This window comes from Pagrus major, chromosome 17 (assembly GCF_040436345.1).
Source record: "Pagrus major chromosome 17, Pma_NU_1.0".
NCBI lineage: Eukaryota > Metazoa > Chordata > Actinopteri > Spariformes > Sparidae > Pagrus > Pagrus major.
In genome coordinates this window covers 31,128,366-31,147,563 of record NC_133231.1, presented here as the reverse complement: position 1 = coordinate 31,147,563, position 19,198 = coordinate 31,128,366, and the positions used below count along the sequence as shown (strand labels likewise).

At 43.9% G+C, this 19,198-nt stretch overlaps 1 protein-coding gene across 3 annotated transcripts in view; it reads left to right on the top strand.

The window, feature by feature from the left end:
* The window catches only part of LOC141011619 (atrial natriuretic peptide receptor 1-like), a 71,849-nt gene that overhangs the window by 49,076 nt on the left and 3,575 nt on the right, over positions 1-19,198 (top strand). For all 3 annotated transcript variants that reach the window (XM_073484829.1, XM_073484827.1, XM_073484830.1), the window contains 14 exons: positions 6,309-6,403; positions 8,505-8,640; positions 8,837-8,921; positions 11,189-11,306; positions 11,480-11,554; positions 12,887-12,964; positions 13,650-13,754; positions 13,875-13,946; positions 14,115-14,277; positions 14,799-14,954; positions 16,228-16,396; positions 17,416-17,562; positions 18,784-18,907; positions 19,006-19,074. In XM_073484829.1, coding sequence (XP_073340930.1) covers positions 6,309-6,403; positions 8,505-8,640; positions 8,837-8,921; positions 11,189-11,306; positions 11,480-11,554; positions 12,887-12,964; positions 13,650-13,754; positions 13,875-13,946; positions 14,115-14,277; positions 14,799-14,954; positions 16,228-16,396; positions 17,416-17,562; positions 18,784-18,907; positions 19,006-19,074 — 1,592 coding nt within the window. The remainder of the gene's footprint in view (positions 1-6,308; positions 6,404-8,504; positions 8,641-8,836; positions 8,922-11,188; positions 11,307-11,479; positions 11,555-12,886; positions 12,965-13,649; positions 13,755-13,874; positions 13,947-14,114; positions 14,278-14,798; positions 14,955-16,227; positions 16,397-17,415; positions 17,563-18,783; positions 18,908-19,005; positions 19,075-19,198) is intronic.

The following is a 19,198-nucleotide window of genomic DNA, read 5'->3' as shown; positions in this document are numbered from 1 at the left end:
TCATCAGGCCTCTGCTGTGGGCTGATACAGTCACTTCAGTTTTATACAGTTTATTGTAAATGTTTCATGAGCTAAAAAACACAAATATGGCTCCAACTACTTATTATTTCATGGATTATTACAGAAAACAATCTGTGTGTCAAACACAAGTTCATGATACTTCCAGGTTTTGTTCATGCAGATAATCTCCACAGATGAACTCCACTTTGTGATGTTTGAAGGTAAATTAAATCTCTAGCAGTAAAAAGCTAACGTGAGGCTATAAACACCACTCTATAATATTATTAAAGTATATAAGTTCACAGCTCAACAAAATATAAACAAAGGTCTGGCTGTTTTAGACATTTTATATATTTTTTCTTTAAAATCCTCCCTCAGCTGAGCCTCTGCTGGCTGTTTCCAGAATCACTAAAACACATTTTAAAAACATTTTCCGTGTCTCCCTGAAAGCAGCTCGCGCTTCAGAAATGATTTTGTCATTCGGCTGAAATGAAAGAAGCATTTCTGTGTTCGGACACCTGGAGGGCGAGAGGGCTGCCAGACTGTCAGTTATACACTGTACTTTATGTCTCCTGCTGGCTGCCGTAGATTAGCCCCGCCGCTCTTATTATCACACGCACACACTGAAGGTTAGTGACATGTCGTGCGTGTGTTCATGCTGTTGCTCTGTCGCTGTGTGATGAACCTGTTTACCTGCTCTGTGTGTGATGAAAGAGCACAGACGTTATAATGAGATTTGTCAGCCTTTTCTAATCTCTGATTTATAAGCAGCGGGCAGGATGAGGTGATTCTGGTAACTAGGCAACAGGATTTGGCTTAAGGACCAAAACAGGCTCCTCAAAACAGACCTGAAGCAGAAAGTGAAGCAAATCCTAGTAAACCGACCCAGCAGGGTTCAAACTGAGAGAGGACGACCCGAAAAACTCTAGTTTTGTCCTCGAAAGAGACATGAAATGAGATTTCCTACATTAATGAATATTTTAAAGGGTTTCTGTGGAGTTTTGGACCAAAGGTGGTGCTGTAGTTGTCTTAAAGGGACAGTTTACCCAAAAATTATCTCGTAATCTAACAACCAAACACAGGAGAATAAAGAGAAACCTCGGCCTGCAGATCACAAGTCTACTGCCGTTTATCTTCATTGTTGGGGAAGAAGCAACGTCCTGCTTGTCCAGCAACACGTAAAAGGCTTTACGTTATAAAATCATCAGGTTATTTTAAAGGTCAGCTCTATTTCTGATTAGAAAAAGTGCAGCAGAGGAGCAGAACTGACCAGAAATGTGCTTCTGTAGCCAGAATACCTTTTATTAAAAGTGTTACGGTGGAAGGACAAGAAAGTAATGACAGATGCAGTCTTCTGTATTTCAAACAAAGGAAAGCAAGAAAAAATCTAAACTTTAATGTTTTAAAAAACCTTTGTGGCGATTCGAGTATCGATTTTCTGAGTAACGAGGGGCACTTGAATGCACCATTCTCATGCGCTGGGCCTCCAGATCTCCAGCTACTCCGTGTGTTCAACCTCACTTACAATTTATTGATCAATAGGAAACTTATTTCAAAATAGAATAACACGAGGTGTTGGCTGGGTCCGGACTGACCGCCGTTCAGTCATCACATTAATGCACAGAAATAAATCGTCAATCCATCGGCGCAGTGCTCAACACTGACCATCAAATTTAATTTTTTCAATACCACAATTTTAATATTAACAATACTAATGAGGTCATAATACTCAGAAATATGTATTTTTCCATTAGTGAATAAACAAGCTGTTCTCAGAGGAAAATAAGGTCCGTTTAAGATACGAAAAAAAAATCAGCCAATGAAGATCTTTCTCTTTCTTTAACATTTCTTCCCTAAAACTACAAAGTGCACTTCAAGATGTTCACATGTACTGTGAAAGTACGCTGAGCACTAATCACACTAATCATCATTCATGCATATTAATTATAATAGAGGTTAATAGGCTTCAGTCCTCTACAAAATTATATATAAGGAGGGAGAGTGTGTGTGTGTGTGTGTGTGTGTGTGTGTGTGATTGAAATAGAAAGAAAATGTGAGACTGGGAGAGAGACGGGGCGGCAGGAGGGAGAGCAATAAGATTTCATCTGAGATAATATCCCTGACAAATAGGACTCGGAGGAAGGAGGCAGGCTGACTGTAGGAACCATGAATAGGAGCGAGAGGGAGATCAGATTACATCTTCCTCTCTCTGCTGTTTCCGCTCCATTAACTAATGGACAGCCACTTCTCACCATGTTTGATGGATCAGGAATATTACAGCAGATCTGTTGTTGAATTCATCAGGTTCAGTGCTGCTCACGTTTTGCTCTTGAGAGAAAAACTGACAGGTGTTTAAATCAAATTACGTTTGAATGTATCTGCGAACTGTGACAGCTGGACACGTGAGTTATGATTGTTGACGTTCAGAAGCAAAAGGAGGAAGTAGCCTGATGACATCACAGCTGCTTTAGAGACGAAGCACAGTTTAGTCTCCTGGGCCTCCTCGTCTCCCTGTTCTCCTGTCTGTGACCTGGAAATGGATTACAGCATCATCTTCAGTTCTGGTGCTGCTTGACCGGAGTGAGGCTTTCATAGTGTGGACCACCAGATTCATTTAGATACATTTAGTCTGTCCGGCATTGTTTTAAATAGTTTTTACTCATATGTTTGTGGAGGACCGTTACTTATTAACTTGTACATGCTGCCTCTGGACAGCGTCGTCAGGAGGCGCGGCGTCTCAGCTCTGCCGATGACACTCAGCTCTACGTGGCCATGTCTCCTGACGACACAGGGCCGATTGACTTCACTTTTTAACTGTATTTTGGATATTAAGGCCTGGATGTCACAAACCTTTAGTACTGAGGATATTAATACGTCATGCTGTGGTGTTTGGCTGACTGACAGAAGGACCAGCACTGATATCCAAAGCAAAAATCCTTTTTTAAAAGGGTTTTTTAAATAATATTAATGAACCCTGCACAGAAAGAGTCGTGAATCCATCGGCTCAGTGCTTCTGTTCACAGGCTGGTCTGAGCTGAACTCTTACTATTTTGTGGTTTTGATTAAATTACATTCGATGATCAAAGGGACACTGTGTAGTTCTGGAGAAGAAATGCAAACTCAGAATTTTTATATTTACAATATTAGTGAGGTAATAATACAAAATCAGAAATATGTCATTTTTAAAAGTGAATAAACAAGCTGTTCTCAGAGGAAAATAAGGTCCCTGAACACTGTTTGAAGCTAGAAAGGTGGCAGGGTCCGCCACATATAAACAAAGTAAAATAGTATGAAATTGGTCAGTTTGTTTATTCAGTTTAAGATCTTTCTTTTCGGGTGAAAATGTTTTTTTCGATCACTTGTAAAGCACCTCGGATTGCGTTTTATTTGAAAGGTGCTATATGAATAAAGTTTGATTGATCTTGAAGGGTGTGTGGACCATCAGCAGGCTGGAGGATGATTGTATATTTGTGAACTGACTGCCTGCAATTTATTTACAAATGACTCATTTAACCCTTTATGAACCTTCACGCTGTCACCACCTGACTGAGTCATTCACCTGGAGCCATCACACTGAACCCACCAACATTTTCTGATGAGAGAACTTCTACTCGTGATAAAGTGCAATTAGAGAACCCATTATCATGTATTATCCGTGATTTGTTCCTTCAGCGCAGCCAGAAGCCAATTTTCATCACGGCTTCTTGTGTTCTCGCAGCTGCTTCGATTGTTCCGTCTCCCTCGCTGAGATCCGTCTGTGTGAACCAGCCCGCCATGACAGCACAGCTTCTGCTCACTGCTGCTCTCAACGAGCGGCTCTGACACGAGGCTTGATTCTGTCCAATTATCTGTAGAAGTCAAAAAGACCTCAGGGAGCACAAATCTGAGTGGTTATCAATCAGTCGTGTTAGACTTGTAAATATTTTAGAGGACGGGGAGTAAAGTCAGTGTTTTCAGATGAATCGAATCAGCAGCGGCTCAAAGATCAGTTCAGAGAGTAAAGGATAGGCTCGTGATTGTTCAAGTGTCTTCAAACAATAGTCAGGTGCAAAGTTAGTCTGTTCACAGGACGTGATAACTGCAGCAGGAGACAGAAACTCAAAACCACCGTGTTGGATTTTTCTGTAGCTGCACACACAGCTGTCCGCCACAGTGTTTTTTGATACTACCACCAAAGTCAGCGTCATTTTAACCTTGTACACATTCAGCTTGTTCTCACCGGCTGTGCCATCAGTTTATTACCACCCATATTTACAACCTCTAGGAATCCAGGTGAGGGAGTATAAAGAGCAACACAGTCCGTGTATAGAGCAGGTGGGCTGAACGGATGGTTCAGATCACTGTTCACGTCCTCTGAAACACACCGTTACTTCAAGGAAACTACCTTACATCAGCTATGTAACGTAAAGCGGAAACATCTCCAAACAGTCGGCCACCAAAAAGCTTCAAGCTCCTACAGTCACATCTTTTTAAAAACAGCATGTTTTGTGTGGCGCAGGTGACTGAATGTCAGAGTTGTTACTTCCTGCTTTGTTCACCGGTGAAAGCAGTAGTCAACGATTCAGATGAATGATTTATTTTATTCTGATGTTTTAAATGCTAACCTTTACTCGTCACACACACACACACACACACACACACACACACACACACACACACACACACACACACACACACACAGAAAACCAAACAAACACCCTCATCCTTGGAAAGCAATGCGACACTTAGCAGGCACACTAAAACTCCCACAATCAACAGTAACATCTGTGTGTGTGTGTGTGTGTGTGTGTGTGTGTGTGTGTGTGTGTGTGTGTGTGTGTGTGTGTGTGTGTGTGTGTGTGTGTGTGTGTGTGTGTGTGTGTGTGTGTGTGTGTGTGTGTATTTATGACTTCAATAAGCTCTCACAGCTCTGACATTTCAGCGCGTCCTCGTCCAGCGAGCTCGTCTCTAAATGTCATCCTCTGACACAAAGACACCTGACCGCCGCTTGCCGCCTCTTTATCGTGACACTCTGACCCCGCCCCCTCCTGACATCACCATTTACATCATCAGAACAAAACCAGCTGTCAATGTGCATTTTATTCATTCATATACCTGTATAGCTGACTATCTGTCCATCTTTGCCTCTGTTGTTTTCTTCATGTGTGACCTGTCTGACCAATCACTGCCGGCTCTCTGTTGATGCCTAATTACCTTGTTGTTTCCATGGCGATGAGTCATCTGTATCTAAGACACACACACACACAGACACACTTACACACGCAAACCATCTAAGTGCTAATTGGCTGTAATTAACCTCTGATGGCTATTTTCATCTTTTACATCCACAAATCAGCGGGTGAAGTCGACCCCCCTCAACAGATCCTTCAGCTCCTTTACCTCAGTAAAAGTACTAAAACCACTCAGTACAAATACTCTGTTACAAGTAAACGTTCTGCATATAAAAGTCTTTTAGAGAAAGAACATCATCCCAAATGTTTCCAACAACCTTCAAACCAGAGAAAGTTTACTCAACATCACGGTGTGTTTCAGTAGGTCGCCGCAGCTACTTCGGGGACAGGAAGTCGGCAAGCAAGACTAAATTTAAGTTGAATAAAACTTAAAAACATTAGCTCATCTGTGAACATTTTAACCTGAGTCACATCAGATAGATTTTCAGCAGCAGCAGCAGCGGTGGTTGTTTAAAGGTGTTTACATCAACATGAAGTGAGTTCGACGGCAGGAACGTTTGTGTTTATCTGCCCCAAACAGCCAGATTACTTTACTGTACACTGGTCAAAAGCTAACGTTAGCGAGCAACGACCCCCTAGCAGCAGACGTTACATATTATATGTTTAAAGATGTCTAAACTGGTAAAAAAAAAAAAAATGTGTGTTTGATTGTAACCAGACAGCGAGTAAAATAATGAAGAGTCTTGAGGATAATATCAAAAGAAATCTTTATTTTAATCCATTTGTAAATCATGTTAATTATGGTCTAATTTCAAAATATAGGTCTAAACTATACTGCTTATAACTTTAACTTTAACCACGAAAAATGTATTTTCTAATTATACTCGCAAACACTGACCACTAGGGGGTTCAGTGAGCCCCTTAAACCCAAGTACAGATTGTGGATTCCCTCGGCTACTTTGAAAAATAGAAATAAACCCAAATATTTGTAAAGAAAAGAAGTTCTGAATGATGAATGGTTAAAGTAATGTTGACCAAACCCACTGAGAAGGAGAATTACTCGAGCTCAGTTTTTAAATCACTGTACCTGTCTGTGACCGACGGCTTCAACTCTGTGTCTCTGTTCATGTTGCTCAGGTGTAACAGGGACGGTCCACCTGGACGAGAACGGAGACAGAGAGACGGACTTCGCTCTGTGGGACATGATCGACACCAACACCAGCGCCTTCCAGGTCAGCGCGCACACACACACACACACCATAGACATTTATTCACACAGTGACTGTCAAGCTGCCAAAATCCAGAGGAGAGAAGCGAGGTTGGTACAAATGTCAGTATTTAGTAAAAATGTTTTAGCCCTGGGTTTTGCCTCTCAGGCTACATTGAGGTTCTGCCCTTTGATTGGTGGAAGTTGTACCTGCAGCCTGACAGAACGACCTGCAGACATTACTCAGGGCTGTTTAAAGATGCAAACTCCTTCATATTTTGGGTAAAAACATTATTTAATGTATTATTCTCCTATAAAAGGATGTTGGACATCAATGAAAGATGAGGCAGTAAACACAGAGCTCTTTGTAGTAAAGATAATATATTTATATCAACAAGTATCAGGTCACATTTAAAAGAAATTGTAAATAAGTTAATTAAAAAGACTGTTAATTTTGAAAGCCCAATAACTAATTACATTATAATGTGTCATTTGGTAGATTGATATAATTCTATAAATGCAGGAAATATCACAATATTCACATATTACTGTACATGAGTAGATGTCTCAGGTGTCTGTACTTTACTTTTTTGATGAGTTGAGTTTGATGCATTTGAGGTGAATTACGGATTATTTTTATTTGCCGTCATCACACGGCGCCTTCCCAACATCACGAGACTGATGTCGACCTATCAGAGCACATCACGCACGGCAGACGCAGCGAGACGAAACAAAGACGTTAAAGACGTAAGAAGACGTAAACAGACAGAGAGGGAGGCTGGAATGGGGAGAAAAGGCGTGTTAGTGTCTCGTATCTGCAGAGAGTTCCTTATTTTCTCACTTTGTTGCTGCTCGGGACGCTTTACCAACCCAACATGTGGCTGTTTGACGTCCTGGGAATGAGACTCAACTATCAACTATCTTTGTGGTGCGTTCAGGAACAGCTGGGACAAATCCTACTGATTCTACCTTTAACTTTAATAGTCTTTGAATTATATTAATATGACGTGAGCTTCAGTTAGCTTTGACCACAAATGTCCTTCAGAGGGAGACTTTTTACTCTGATACTCTGAGTACATTTCAGAGCCTGTACTCAATTACTTTTACCTGAGTAAAGAAGCTGAATCAGTACTTCTACTTTTACCAGAATCCTTTTTTTTACACAAGAACCTCTACTGGAGGAGAGGACGTGTTTGTGACCTGTCTGTAAGTCTGACGGCTTAAAGGTGGTCCAGAACGACAAGTTCAATTACTGAGAAGCAGAACAGACGTTGGATCATTAATCTCGTCTGAGCTGGGTGTTTGGGTTTGTGTTGGTGTGGAAGAAATCCTGAAAGGAAAAAATTCAATCAAAATATTTATGAAATGGTGAAACTTCAAAACAGCATCAGGATTCAATCAAGAGGTAAGAGGCAGCCAGAGAGGTGAGATCTAGTTTGACCTTCACACATTTATTTGAGGGTTTTTTTCCTCCTTTTTCTTCGGGTTTAATTTATCTCCTGCCTCGTCTCGCTCTGTTCCACCATCACACCTATCTGTCGGTTCATCTGCCTCGCTCACACGTCCGGATAGTTTCTGTCATTCTCAGGGTCTCGGTCTGAAGGTTGGATCGGTCCTGTCGTCTCTCTGTAGTCCTGTGAATCCTCTGGGAACTGTCCAACCATCTGAAGTGGTGGTGCCGGTTAAAGTCATAATGACGTCATATTACTCTTTGACTCTGTGTCTGATAGCTTGAAATAGAGTTATAATAGATTTTATAGCTGACAGTAACTTTTTAAAAAGGTAGTGGTGTGTTCGAGGACTCTTTATATCAGCAAACTCAAGAAAAACACAGGTGCTGTTGATGAAAAGTGTCAGCACACGAGAGGAGAAAACAAACTTCAGGTAACAAAAATACTTGAATTAATTAAAAAAGCCTTTTATTCAAAACACCAACTGGTTTCCACCTTGAGGGTCTTCATCAAGGTACAAAATGGTGAACGAAGATAATCACTGCTCTGCATCACCGTCCTGCTCACGCTGTTTGACTTGAAGGTGATATTCTGCAGAAACAAGGAATCTCGTGTTAAAAACCAAGTCTTTTCTGTGTATATATCATCTTTAATGTGTTTGTGGATTTATTCCAGATAGTTTTGGTGTACAACAGTTCAGAGGAGCAGCTGACCGCCATACCTGGAACCACACTGCACTGGCTGGGCGGAGTTCGTCCTCCTGATGTTCCCGTCTGTGGCTTCAAGAACGACAACCCCATCTGCCTCGCAAGTCAGTCCACACAACCAGATCAGTTTACTTGAGTCTCACACACGCTGTGTTAAGATTTGTTCATTGACACTTTCTGGATCAGTTGTTTTCTGTGAACCTGTCATGAACTCATGGTTGGTACTTTATTCATGTTGTGTCAAATTCAGTTCAAAGAATTTGGATGCAGAGGTTAATAAACATCTTCTCTCTCTGACAGAGACGATCACCATCCACCAGATGGTCTCTATCGTGCTATTCTTCATCTTCACGATGACGCTCACCGTCACCGTCTTCATCTACAGGTGAGAGCTGCAGCTGTGTGCTCTGATTAAACTCTCTTAAGCCCAATAGACTGGTGTAGGGATGACGTATTTTTGTAGACTTACCCTGAAGTTAGCATCGCCCTGGTTTCCTCTACAAAAAGCCTTTGGGAGTTTTGAATTGGATTTTGGATTATTACTGAAAATAATCTGTCAAACACGAGTTTATGACACTTACACGTTTTGTTCATCAAGATAATCTTCACAGATGAACACCACTTTGTGATGTTTGAGGGGTAAATGAAAAACTCCAGTCTCATTCACTCACTCTGCTCCCTGGTACACTCCTGAACTCCGTCAAATGAAATCCTGCAAACGTCAGCTTGAAAGACTTGCAAAGAAGACTGGTTTAACTGTCCATCTCCAAGCATTTACAGACTATCTGCAGCAATACAAGGATGCTCTCACCTCAACCTGCTCCATCTACTACTCCCACCTCATTCACTCTGGCTCCACCAACCCCAAAGCTCTCTTCTCCTGCTTTAACAAACTTCTCAAACCCACTGACAACACCTCCAACTCCTTCCTTTCATTTTTCCAAACAAAGATCGACAATATCTACAGCAACCTGTCCACCTCTCCTGCCTCTCCCCGTCCACTCCTTCACCACCTCTCAGCCCCTGTCTCAGTTCTCTCCTGTGTCTCCAAGGGACCTGTCCACCATCATGGCAGAAATGAAAAGCCCACCTGTGCCCTGGATCCCGTCCCATCACACCTGGCCAAGAACCGTCTTCCAGCCATCTCCTCCCTCATCACAAAAATAATCATCTCCTCCCTCGGCTCTGGTTCAGTCCCTCAGTCACTGAAACTGGCTGCTGTCACCCCCATTCTCAAAGAACCTGGAGATAACCCAGATTATGACAAATTTCCAGCCCATCTCCAACCTCCCTTTCTTATCAAAAATACTAGAACACACTGTTGCCACTCAACTTAAAACCCACCTCATCTCCACTGACCTGTTCAAACCTTTTCAATCCGGCTTCCGTTCTCAACACAGCACAGAAACAGTCCTCCTTAAAGTCACTAACGACCTCCTCCTCTCTGCAGACTCCGGCAACCTCAGCATCCTCATCCTCCTGGACCTCACTGCAGCTTTTGCCACCATCAACCACTCCGTTCTTCTCTCCCACCTTGAATCCTCCCTCAACATCACCGGCACTGCCTTCTCCTGGTTAAAATCATATCTCACAAACAGACAACACTTCATCCATATCAACAACTGCACCTCCTCCACTGCTCCTCTGTTCCAAGGCGTCCCCCAGGGTTCAGTGCTTGGTCCACTCCTCTTCATCCTCTACACGCTTCCCCTTGGCAACATCATACACCGTCATGGTCTCCGTGTCCACTGTTACGCTGACGACGACCAACTCTACATCTCCACCAAATCCATCACCACTGCCGCTCACTCCACACTCACCAACTGCCTCACTGAAATAAAATCCTGGATGCAGTCTAACTTCCTCCAACTGAACTGTGACAAATCGGACATGGTCATCATCGGCCTCGAATCCCTCATCAAAACCACTCACAACTTTTGCCTCGCCCTGGACAACTCCACCCTCTCTCCCTCCCCACACAGTCGCAACCTCAGAGTCATCTTTGACAATAACCTCTCCTTTCAACAACACATTATTAAATCACCAGAACTGCCCTTTTCACCTCAAAAACATAGCCCATCTCAACCCATCACTCTCCTTCTCTGCTGCAGAAACCCTGATCCACACCTTCATCACGTCCAGAATTGATTATCACAACAGCATCCTCTAGGGCACACTATCCAAACCATCCAAACTCTTAAATAAACTCCAATACATCCAGAACTCTGCTGCTTGCCTGCTCACTCACACCCGTGACCACATCACCCCCGTCCTCCAGAAACTCTGCTGGCTCCCTGTCCCACAACGGATCCAATTCAAAATCCTCCTCCTCACTCACAAAGCCCTCCACAACCAGCCCCCCCCACCTCACCGACCTGCTCCACCACCACACCCCGTCCCGTAGCCTCCGCTCCTCCGATGCAAACCTCCTCTTCTCAGTAGCTGCCCCCTCCCCTCCCTCTGGGACTCCCACCCCAAACACATCACAGACTGTACAGACCTCACAATTAAATAAAAACAACCTCCAGTGTCACCCGGACAGGGAGGGTGTAATGAGAGACACTGCCCAGCTGAATTATGGGAAATGAATTAAACGTTTTTGGTGGTCAGGATATCTCGGCCTGCTGCTTTTATTGTGACATCTCTCTGCAGGAGGATGAAGCTGGAGAAGGAGCTGGTGGCTCAGCTGTGGAGGATCTGCTGGGACGACATCCAGATGGGCAACCTGGACAAAGTGCTGCGCAGCGGCAGCAGGATCACACTGTCGCTGGTGAGTGCACACACACACACACACACACACACACACACACACACACACACACACACACACACACACACACACACACACACACACATACACACACACACACACACACACACACACACACACACACACACACACACACACACACACACACACTCTGATGCTGTGTGTGTCTCCAGAGAGGCTCTAACTACGGCTCCCTGATGACCGGAGATGGAAACCTGCAGGTTTTTGCAAAGACTGGATACTACAAGGTCAGTGTTTTGTTTTCTTCTTTGTGCTGATGATCAGTCTGACTGAATGTGAAGTACTGGAGGTGTAATTACACACATTTTCATGTAAATTACTGCCTGTTCTCTGCTCTCACGCAGCTGTAATCAGATTACATCCAGCCCTTGAAAGCCTCTAGTTTTCATGAGTTGTTCAAAAACAGTCACGCTGTCGAAAAGCTCTTTCCTGTGACACAAGAAGTGATGCCTTTAAAATCTCCATGCCCAAACACTAATGAGTTTTTCCTGTGTTTAGTTGGGGGAACTACATGTTTTCTTTTTTGATTATTTAGACTGTTGATCTGTTGACTAAGTGCTCCAACTCTGATGTGTTGTCTTTTAACTTCCTGTCTGCACAGGAAGTGGGTTGTGTTGATTGACGTCTGCTGCTTGTGAACAGTTTGGGCCTCCAGTTTTATCAAATATCTGATCGGTTTTATAATCTAACGCACAGCTGAAGGACCGACGGAGCTGGAAGAACATGAGACTTTCTTCTGACAAACATAATATCATAACAGATGTTGTCTGGGTGGTTGTTTTTAAAACGTGTGAGAGCAATATTTCTTTATCACAGTCGCTGCGGAGTCTCAGGTGGTTGAAACTGTTTTCCATCACATGGACTTATTATTTTTTAAATCAGATTTCAGACCAAAGAAAAAATCAGCAGGTTTAGTGAAAAACACAAATACTGTTAGTAGCTTCACAACCTGCATCATTGTGCTGATTAGTTTTAATCTGTCCTCTGTGGTGATGACGGGTTTATATCAGGCTGAGTGAACCAATCCGGACCCACACTTCTGACTTGTATTTACTCTAACCAGCGATAACAACCAGAGACTAAAAGACGTGTTAATCATGACTGAAGAACAGAGAAGAAGAAGGTTGAACTGGATCATTTTTTAATAAAACAACATGTATTCTGTCAGCACTGAAGAGCTCTCATGAGGCTTATCTGACTTTAGTCATCACTGACTGGACCTGCAGCTGTCAGGTGCTAAAATAATAAAAAGAGTCGCTCTTCAGTAAATATCTGTCTATGCACTGATATTGTGCTGCAGATGTTGGCTGGTAACGTGGAGCAGGAATCAGATCTTTATTTTTGAGCAAATATAAAATCACTGCAAACAATAAAAGCTAACGTCTGTCCACAAAAAGATCTCTGATGTTTTATGCGATGCTAAGCTGTTTGTTAAGAGAGCTGCCAGCTAACGTCTCCAGGTTCAGGGTTTATAATTTAAAATTAAGATGAGGACCAGGATCATGTTTTGGATTTGGTATTAAAGGTTTTAATCTGATCTTCTCTTTGTGTTCTCTCAGGGAAACATCGTGGCTATAAAATACACCAACAGCAAACGCATCGAGCTGAACAGGATGGTCCTGTTTGAACTCAAACATGTGAGTGTCTGACGGTTCACTTTTTTACACTCAGATCAGCTCAGACGAGAGACGAGGGATGTTTTAGGTCAGAGCTGCTGATTATAAAAAGGGTCATGGCAGAAATTATGAGAAATGTTAAAAAGCTGGACACACGAAAACTAAAAGGGACCCACAGCTCATCAGGGTAAACTTTACATATTTAGCTTAAAGAAGCAATAAATCATCCAGTTGTTCTGTCCAACACTTACATAGTAAGACCCTGGCAGTGTTTCAGACTGACTGACATTAATACATTTTCATATATGTTGTTACGGCCGCAACAAAACACTCAGTCAGCTCGACTTTGTGACATATTAAAAAAGAACACAGTGCCCAAGAACAAGTTTGCAAAAAGAGATGATTTTTATTCACCAACCAAAACCAAAATTAACCAAAACTACAAGAGTCAGAATGAACAAGAGAACAAACAGGACTAGCAGACCTCCATCTTCAGAAGAACACGGATCCTGAAGGAGACCTTTCTCCTCCAAACTCTCTTAAATATGGGGCAGGGCCGAATCATCTGATCAGGAGCACCGGAGAGGAGAGGAGAGGAGAGGAGAGGAGAGGAGAGGAGAGGAGAGGAGAGGAGAGGAGAGGAGAGGAGAGGAGAGGAGAGGAGAGGCACATAAAAACATATATTAATGTATTTGTGTTTGTACAGATGAGAGACGTACAGAACGAACATCTGACGAGGTTCATCGGAGCGTGCGTCGACCATCCAAACATCTGTATTATCACAGAGTACTGTCCCAGAGGAAGTCTGCAGGTACACACACCTGTCTACCTGTCTGTCTACAGTCTGTGTGTCTGCCTGCCTGTCCCATCTGCCTGTCTGTCTGTCTGTCTGCTCGGTTGTTTGTTGATGGTCTGTGCTTTGTGTCTTCAGGACATCTTGGAGAACGACAGCATCACTCTGGACTGGATGTTCAAATATTCTCTCATCAACGACATCGTCAAGGTCAGTTTCTTTATTCATCTGTTCTCTCTTCTTCTACACTGTTTATTAGTACAAACGTGTTGTTATTATCCAGTTATTAGTTATTATAATAGTATGTCCAATCAATGTCATGCACCTGATAGTTTGCAGTGAGTGTTTGTCTTTGAATACTTCTCTCTCTCTCTGCAGGGCATGGTGTTCCTCCACAACAGCGTCATCCTCTCTCACGGTAAACTCAAGTCCTCCAACTGTGTCGTCGACAACCGCTTCGTCCTGAAGATCACCGACTACGGTTTGTCCAGCTTTCGACCTGACGGCGACTCAGGAAAAGACGCTCACGCCTACTACGCCCGTGAGTTTTAGCCCTTTATCGATTTTACTACAGTTAACTTCTGCTGCTCGTAACATTTGTGCTCTAGCAGCTCGTTCCTTTCCACACAGGAAGTCAAGATTCATAGAATTAAGTCAGTTTCAGCACTCACATGTAGGACTGTGTATAGATACTAAGATAAGACTTTCTTTTATACTTATTTCTTTCTAAATTCAACAAAAGAATCCAAAGTTCAAGAATATAAAATGTAAGAAGAAGCAGAAGAACTTTGCCTTCATGAAATACTGTCTGAATTCTGATTTAAATCACTAATGTGACCAAATATTAAACAGCAAAAAGTATTCCACCAACACGTAATCCAGTCATCATTTGACTCTGATTAAAGTATAAATGCATCAAAATCAATAAGTATATATCAATAAAGTATAAGAAGATTTTCTCCAGAAGCTGTAAAAGAACCAAAAAACTTCTAAAACTTGACATCATCTTACAAAACCTGCTGTTTCCACTCTGTGTACCTGGTGTCTGTCCTGCGCCTGCAGAGAGGTTGTGGATGGCTCCAGAGCTGCTCCGGATGGAGTCTCCTCCTCCTCAGGGAACTCAGAAAGGAGACGTCTACAGCTTCGGCATCATCCTCCAGGAGGTGGCGCTGCGCAGAGGAGCCTTTTACCTGGAGGGGGACCCGCTCAGCCCTAAAGGTAGGATGCAGTACACACCCAGCACCTGTCCTGTTGGATCTGATGCTTAATATTAGCCGTGTGAACACTGTCCTCACCACCAGAGGAGCCTGTTTCCTGTATTTTGAGCCGTCCTCAAGTAAATAGTCTAAATGTGGCCAAAGTTTTAATGCGATAATAATGACGACAAGTACAAGAAAGTATCGCAGAGCTGTTTGTCCTCCATCATTAATTAGATGTCTTTCATCAGTGAATGAACCCAGTTCTTTGGGTCTGTCCGTCTCCTGAATGTGTTATTGACCTGATGGAAGCTGCTGCTGTGTTCAGTCGTCGATGAGGAGAGCAGCGAACAAAGCCGAGGTCGGCGGATGGATGGATTGAGGGATTTGAGCTGATTTAGTCCGAGTCGTGACGACGGCTGAATGAGGTGAATTAGAGACGGAGCATGACACGACTGAAAACCAGCAATTAAACCCGAACAGAGGAGGAGGAGGGAAATCAGAGCAAAGACTGAACCACAGACTGGCTGAGAGAGAAAAGAGGTTCACTGTGGGATTTCTTTCTTTTTCTCTGACCTGTTGGCAGCGGCGATGATCAGCCAGCTGGACGGCGCTTCGATAAATCTTTCTTCCTTTCCAGCTTTATTTCCACAAACACTTTCCAGGAACTGAACCGCTGAAACTGAAGAGTCAAACAGCTTCAGAGCTGTCGGCCTGCAGTCTGTCAAAGGCCTCGTTTCTTTCAAAGTGAATTTTCCATTGTAGTGTGTTTATATACATTTTAAATGACACAATCCTTTAAAGTTGACATGAAAACTATTCTTTAAGAAATATCCAAATATAAATAAATAATTCTTCAGTGGACTTCAAGGCTTTAAGATATTAATTGAAGTTTGTTTTTATGCACAAACATCTCCGGAGAACATTTCACAAGATAACTAGCTCATTATTTCTGTCCACATTCAGACTCGTCGATACATTTTTTTTTTCTTTAAGTTTCTCTGCTTCAGTCCAGTTTTGCTGCATTTCTTCTCATTGTCACTGCAGTTTTAATAACCATCCGTCTATTTTTAGTCGCTTATTTGCTAGTTATGATCTTCCCCAAAGACTTTTTTTTTATCATGTGAAACCATCTCTATTCCCTGAGGATGACCATGATATGTGGTTGAACGCTAAGACAGGATTGATTGTGTGTCAACATGGTGTAGATAAGAGAACAGACAGGTTTTAAACTGTAACCTGTGAGGACTTTTCACGTCTCTTGATATTTTCCTGATGCTCCTCTCCCTCTGCAGAGATCGTGGACCGGGTGGTTCTGGGCGAGTGGCCCTGCCTCAGACCGACCATCGACCCCCAGAGTCACAGTCCTGAGCTGGGTCAGCTGATGCAGCGCTGCTGGGCCGAGGAGCCGACAGAACGGCCGGAGTTCAACCACATCCACCTGCTGCTGCGCAAACAGAACAAGTGAGGGTTTCAACAACAAGAGGAGGGTTGGCTGAATGACGAGGAGTCATATGTGGCTTCTGACAGCTCTGCTATCTGACTTCCTGTTTGTGGCTCATAGCTCCGAGCCCACTGGACCTTTAAAAACAGCTGACAAATATATAGTTTCATGTTTAAAAAGGTTCAGTCATTTCAAATATCAGACACATAACTTTCTGTGTGGTTAATTGGGCGAACAGACGGGAGGGGAGGGACAGACACCGGTAATTTGGATTAACAGGCGACTGTTCGCTGCACAGTTTTTTTTTTTGTTGTTTTTTTTTTTTTTTTTTTTAAGTTTTAGGATTAAAATGAGGATTTTAAAGCTTGAGTACTTTTTTTAAGATAGCGAGCAGCAACAGGCACCGAGGGGGTCTGTGTCTGGGTAAAGTTTAGCCTCTGATCAAAGTCAGCACTCACCAGATACTCGGTTTCTTTCTGTTATCCTGAAGCATCTTTTGTGTTTCCATCTCCTCCCTGTACATGTATTAAAGTGATGGTTTGAGTCTTTTGATGTGGGGTTGTCTGAGGTACTTACCATAAGTCCGTGTGTTACCTGCAGTAGATGACAGTCAGAGTATTGTACTGCGCTAACTGTACCAGCAGCAAGAGGTATTTGAGCCATCTAAAATATATATATATCTGTTGAAGTGGTTTTCCTTTGGCGCTACAGCTTGTGTGTAGGAATATGGACGTTGTATGGTTGAGGGAATGTAATACTAAAAATGTTAAAAACATATCGTACACTTAAACAGATATTTAAATTAAGGTGGGACTAAAATACGTTTTGCTGCTGGTACAGTTTCAGCCGGCGCTGCTTCTCCCCACAGAGCTGACGGTCTAATGACGAGTACCTCGTACAGCCCCACATCAAAAGACCCCAACTGTCCCTTTAATGCATGTACAGAGAGGCTGAGACAGAAAAGACAGAAAGAAACAGACAATCAACAATCAACCACTCATGATAATAACAGTCATCATTATCCTGTGTGTGTGTTCAGGGAGTCGAGGACCAACATCCTGGACAACCTGCTGTCCCGTATGGAGCAGTACGCCAACAACCTGGAGGAGCTGGTGGAGGAACGAACACAAGCTTATCATGAGGAGAAACGCAAGGCTGAAGCTCTGCTGTACCAGATACTGCCACAGTGAGTACTTATACTACCAGATACTGCCACAGTGAGTACTAATACTACCAGATACTGCCACAGTGAGTACTTATACTACCAGATACTGCCACAGTGAGTACTAATACTACCAGATACTGCCACAGTGAGTACTGATACTACTGTACCAGATACTGCCACAGTGAGTACTATTACTACCAGATACTGCCACAGTGAGTACTTATACTACCAGATACTGCCACAGTGAGTACTAATACTACCAGATACTACCACAGTGAGTACTGATACTACTGTACCAGATACTGCCACAGTGAGTACTGATACTACCAGAAACTAATACTCTCCACCTCTCTCTCCCTCGCTTGCGCTCTCTCTCTCCCTCTCTCTCCCTCTCTCTCTCGCTTGCTCTCTCTCTCTCCCTCTCTCTCCCTCGCTTGCTCTCTCGCTTGCTCTCTCTCTCTCCCTCTCTCTCCTTCGCTTGCTCTCTCTCCCTCTCTCTCCCTCTCTCGCTCTCTCCCTCTCTCTCCCTCGCTCGCTCTCTCTCTCTCCCTCTCTCTCTCTCTCTCTCTCTCCCTCGCTCTCTCGCTCTCCCTCGCTCTCTCTCCCTCTCTCTCCCTCGCTCTCTCCCTCTCTCTCCCTCGCTCGCTCTCTCTCTCTCCCTCTCGCTCCCTCTCTCTCTCTCGCTCTCTCTCCCTCTCTCTCCCTCTCTCGCTCTCTCTCCCTCGCTCGCTCTCTCTCCCTCGCTCCCTCTCTCTCCCTCTCTCTCCCTCGCTCTCTCTCCCTCTCTCTCCCTCGCTCTCTCTCCCTCTCTCTCCCTCGCTCTCTCTCCCTCTCTCTCCCTCGCTCTCTCTCCCTCTCTCTCCCTCTCGCTCGCTCGCTCTCTCTCCCTCCCTCTCTCTCCCGCTCTCGCTCTCTCTCTCCCCCTCGCTCTCTCTCCCGCTCTCGCTCTCTCTCCCTCTCTCCCCCTCGCTCTCTCTCCCGCTCTCGCTCTCCTCTCCCCCTCTCTCCCTCTCGCTTGCTCTCTCTCCCTCTCTCGCTCTCTCTCCCTCGCTCTCTCTCCCTCGCTCGCTCTCTCTCTCGCTCTCCCTCGCTCTCTCTCCCGCTCTCCCCTCGCTCTCTCTCCCGCTCTCGCTCCTCTCTCTCCCCCTCTCGCCCTCTCTCTCCCTCGCTCTCTCCCTCGCTCTCTCTCCCTCCCTCTCTCTCTCGCTACGCTCGCTCTCTCTCTCTCTCTCTCGTCCTCAGCTCAGTGGCGGAGCAGTTGAAGCGAGGTGAGACGGTTCAGGCCGAAGCCTTCGACTCCGTCACCATCTACTTCAGTGACATCGTGGGTTTCACGGCCATCTCAGCGGAGAGCACGCCGATGGAGGTGAGCGGAGCCGCACCTGCTTCCTGTTCTTATATGACGTACAGACTCAAGTCTTGGTGCTGTGGATCAAACAGACTTCTGTGATTCTGACTCTGCAGGTGGTGACTCTGCTGAACGACCTCTACACCTGTTTCGATGCCATCATCGACAACTTCGATGTTTACAAGGTGACAACAAACTGCTTTAATTTGTTGTTATCTACAATAAGAAGGTCTGAACTGGCTTCGATTAAACAGAAGACTCAAAAATAAATCTGCATTTTAAGACTTCATCTTCCTCAGAACACAAACT